At 65.4% G+C, this 4,237-nt stretch overlaps 1 protein-coding gene across 1 annotated transcript in view; it reads left to right on the forward strand.

Moving 5' to 3' along the window:
- Window positions 1-4: 4 nt before the first annotated feature.
- The window catches only part of LOC108521335 (integrator complex subunit 1-like), a gene marked incomplete at both ends in the record, with an annotated part of 9,528 nt that continues 5,295 nt past the window's right edge, over window positions 5-4,237 (forward strand). Inside the window, 10 exon segments of the mRNA XM_017861150.1 lie at window positions 5-107; window positions 659-818; window positions 1,002-1,172; window positions 1,553-1,582; window positions 1,585-1,735; window positions 1,814-1,937; window positions 2,560-2,684; window positions 2,823-2,910; window positions 2,982-3,208; window positions 3,366-3,634. Coding sequence (XP_017716639.1) covers window positions 5-107; window positions 659-818; window positions 1,002-1,172; window positions 1,553-1,582; window positions 1,585-1,735; window positions 1,814-1,937; window positions 2,560-2,684; window positions 2,823-2,910; window positions 2,982-3,208; window positions 3,366-3,634 — 1,448 coding nt within the window.

Consider the following 4,237-nt stretch of genomic DNA (forward strand, 5'->3'; position numbering starts at 1 on the left):
CCCTCGCCACCCTGCTCAGCTCCCCACACGGCGGCGCCCTGGTGATGTCCATGCACCGCAGCCACTTCCTGGCCTGCCCGCTGATGCGCCAGCTCTGCCAGTACCAGGTGCCCGGGTGTGGGCCTCGGGTGGGAGGAGGGAGGAAGGCAGTGAGGGCTCTGCCTCCCGCAGGACGGCCTGGGTGTCCTGTGACTGCTCCTCTGTGGGTCTTGGGTCTCGGTTTCTAAGTAAAAAAGGACAGTGGCCCAGGGAGCAGCAGCGGGGTCCCCTTTCTTCAGTGAACGTTCCCCGGGACGGGAGGTGGGGCAGTGTGGCGTCCGCCTGTTCGTGCCCCACCACCCAGGCTTGGCACCCCTGCCTTGCTCTCCCCATCTGCTGGTGCCTGGGACTGTGTTTTATTTGTGTGTCTGTTTATTTTTTCCCTTGAACCGCATGGGAGCCCTCACCAACTGGGGGGTTTTGAAAGGGTCTCTGCGAGGTCATCTGGGCCTGTGCAGGGGAGGCACCGTTTCAGGCAGGAGGTGGGATGAGGTTGGCTCGGGCCCCAAGTGCCAGTCGCGGCAGGTGTCAGCAGCCTCACGGCCCTGGTCTGGGCCTTGGGTGCCGGGTCCCCGTGTGTCATCTGCCAGGGTAGCCACATGCCACTTTGTCCCCGCAGCGCTGTGTGCCGCAGGACACCGGCTTCTCCTCACTCTTCCTGAAGGTGCTCCTGCAGATGCTGCAGTGGTTGGACAGCCCTGGCGTGGAGGGCGGGCCCCTGCGGGCACAGCTCAGGATGCTCGCCGGCCAGGCCTCGGCCGGGCGCAGGCTCAGCGACGGTGAGAACCGCGCCAGACTGGCAGACAGCTGGGGGGCACTGGATGGGGCTCACACAGAGTGGCTGAGCTGCCTGGCACCCCGAGGCCCGGAGAGTGGCTTGGGGTGTGCCCGCGTGCATCCAGGGGAGCTCTTCTACCGTGGAGCCTCCCTGGACGGGGCATACCAATGGGGTGAGGGCGGAGCCACAGGGCACTCACACAGACCTCCCCGCAGTGCGAGGGGCCTCCTGCGCCTGGCCGATGCCCTGGCCTTCCGTCAGGACCTGGAGGTGGTCAGCTCCACCGTCCGTGCCGTCGTCGCCACCCTGAGGTCTGGGGAGCAGTGCAGTGTGGAGCCTGAGCTGATCAGCAAAGGTACCTTCCTGGCCCAGTCCCCTTGGGCCGCTGGGGCCCTGGGAAGACCCAAGCCTGAGGCTGCTTTTGCTGCCTAGTGGGGACGGACAGTGGCTGCTCAGCACTGTCCTCAGAAAGTGCCCACAGAGGTCCCCTCTCAGATGGCCCAGGGCGGGGCCTCTTGAGAATGAGTTGGAGCTTCCTCCTTGGGGCCCCCCCCCCCATCACTGCTGCACCCAGCAAAGTGAGCCCTGGCCCCGGCTGCACTCTCTGGCCTTGGCTGGGCTCTCCTGTTGTGTTCCACACACGCTCACCCCACATCCTACCCTGGCTAGCCCACACCCACTGAGCAGCCCCCCTGACCTGGGCGTGACCCACATGTTCTTCTGTCCCTTGCACAGTCCTCCAGGGGCTGATGGAGGTGAGGTCCCCTACCTGGAGGAGCTGCTGACTGTGCTCTTCTCTGCCACTGCGGACGCCGCCTCCCCGTTTCCGGGCTGTAAGCCCGTGGTGGTGGTGAGCTCCCTGCTGCTGCAGGAGGAGGAGCCCCTGGCTGCGGGGAAGCCGGATGCGGATGGCGGCAGGTGAGCTGGGGTGTGCACACGGCCGGGGCGGGCGGGCAGGCAGCACCAGCTCCTCCCTGAGCCACCTTCTCCCCGCAGCCTGGAGGCCGTGCGGCTGGGGCCCTCGTCAGGCCTCCTGGTGGACTGGCTGGAGATGCTGGACCCCGAGGTGGTCAGCAGCTGCCCCGACCTGCAGCACAGGCTGCTCTTCTCCCGGAGGAAGGTGGGTGGCACCCAGCTTCAGCACGGGGACCCACCCAGGGTCAAGGGCTCTTCCTGACCTGCAGTGCAGCAGCCTTGGCCTGGGCGAGCCTTGTAGGGGCCCCAATAGCCCCCCTGCTCTCAGGCCGTGTCCTGTAGCAACCCAGAGGAAGGGCAGGGTTCCCCATTGGCCCCAGCAGAACCCAGGCCAGGGTCACCGTCACCTGTGGACCAGCCAGATGTGGGGACGGGGTGGGTGGACGGGGTAGGGTTGGCCCGGCCAAACCCTGTAGATCGTGTAGGGGCCTCCGTCTTCCCAAAGGGAATGGGGCTGTGGCCAGGAGAAGGGAGGGCAGGTGCTGGGCTCCCCAGGTCCCCTGCAGGGGAGGGATGGCCTCACCAGAGAGGCTGCACGGAGCCCCGGGCACCTCCACTCTGCAGCATGGCTCCCGTGGGAAGAGGTGGGGAGATGCTGCACGGCCACCAGGAGGGGCCCTCCAGCACCACATGACGGGGCCGGTGTTGCTGGCAGCACCCCAGGCCTCGGCTCTCTGAGCGGCCCACTGGGGAAACCATCTGCTGACCTCAGCGGAGCCTGCCATTGGCCCAGGTGAGGCCATCTGGGCTGCTTTCTCCCTCCCCAGGGCAAAGGTCAGGCCCAGGTGCCCTCGTTCCGCCCCTACCTCCTGACCCTCTTCACGCATCAGTCCAGCTGGCCCACGCTGCACCAGTGCATCCGAGTCCTGCTGAGCAAGAGCCGGGAGCAGAGGTGGGCGCCCCTCTGTCCCTGACCCAGGCTGCGTGCACACTGGCCTTCGCCAGAACTCTCCCAGTGCTGGCTCTGACTGGTATCTCCTGTGCTGAGACGAGACACCTCATGCTCAGTGGAACCCATGCCTCCCCACAGGTTCGACCCCTCCGCCTCTCTGGACTTCCTCTGGGCCTGCATCCACGTTCCTCGCATCTGGCAGGGGCGAGACCAGCGCACCCCGCAGGCAGGTCTTGGGAGGGTGGCCCATCAGGAGAGGGCGTGGCGCTCCAGGACTGACACAGATGCCTGTTACAGAAGCGGCGGGAGGAGCTAGTGCTGCGGGTGCAGGGCCCAGAGCTCATCAGCCTGGTGGAGCTGATCCTGGCCGAGGCAGAGACGCGGAGCCAGGACGGGGACACGGCCGCCTGCAGCCTCATCCAGGCCCGGCTGCCCCTGCTGCTCAGCTGCTGCCGTGGGGACGATGAGAGCGTCAGGAAGGTGACAGAGCACCTGTCAGGCTGCATCCAGCAGTGGGGAGACAGGTGCTCAGGCCCCTGGCCCTGGATGCTGCCTGGGAGTGAGCCCCATGGAGGGGTCGAAGCCCAGCCCTGGGTGGTTCCCCATCACGCCTGGTCCCGTCCTCCCACCCCTGTCACTGGCGCCCCGTCCGCCTGGTGAGCCCTGCTCCATCTCTTCCAGTGTGCTGGGCAGGCGCTGCCGAGACCTCCTCCTGCAGCTCTATCTACAGCGGCCAGAGCTGCGGGTGCCCGTGCCTGAGGTCCTGCTGCACAGTGAAGGAGCTACCAGCAGCAGCATCTGCAAGGTGAGGGCACCACTCTGCTGCTCCTTGTGCCATCCCAGGTGCCCTGGCCGGGCAGGGAGGGAGGGCGGAGGCTCCAGTTTCTGTGGGCCATCACCGGCTTCACCTCTTGTCCCTTCCCGGTCCGTGCTGCCGGGTGGCCCCGTGGGTTTGTCTGCACTGAGTCTTAAACCAAGGGGACCTGCAGGCGCTTTGCTCGCGGGGCGCCATCCAGCAGAGTCTGCAGAGTCGTGGTGTCATGGGCGCTGAGCGGCCTGCCATTGTGTGGATCGACCGTTGGTTTATCTGTTCACCTGCTGGTGGACGTGGAGTCACGTTCAGTTTGGGGCAGTGACAGCTGCTGGGGACTCGTGCATGGGTCTTGGTGGACGGCTGCGTCTGCTCCTCTTCAGTGACCCTGGGGGCGGGGCTGGGCCTCTCGTGCCCGCTTCCCCGCCGCTGGCTGGGACCTGCAGCCTGTCTTCTGCTGGTACCACAGAGGGCAGCTGACTTTTTCTAATCATTTCTGCTTGTGATTTTTTTCACTTATAAGTTGTTTCATACATTGAAATCATACTTGATGTGCAGTTTTGCGGGGAGTTTTTGAGGCAGGGTGTCTGTTGCCGAGGCTGGAGTGCGGCGGCACTATCATAGCTCACTACAGCCTCAACCTCCCGTGCTCAAGTGATCCTCCCACCTCAGCCTCCCGAGTAGCTGGGACCACAGGCATGTGCCACCACACCCAGTTAATTTTTTTTTTTTTGAGACGGGA

The sequence above is a fragment of the Rhinopithecus bieti genome, unplaced genomic scaffold, assembly GCF_001698545.2.
Source record: "Rhinopithecus bieti isolate Rb0 unplaced genomic scaffold, ASM169854v2 scaffold_60424, whole genome shotgun sequence".
Taxonomy (NCBI): domain Eukaryota; kingdom Metazoa; phylum Chordata; class Mammalia; order Primates; family Cercopithecidae; genus Rhinopithecus; species Rhinopithecus bieti.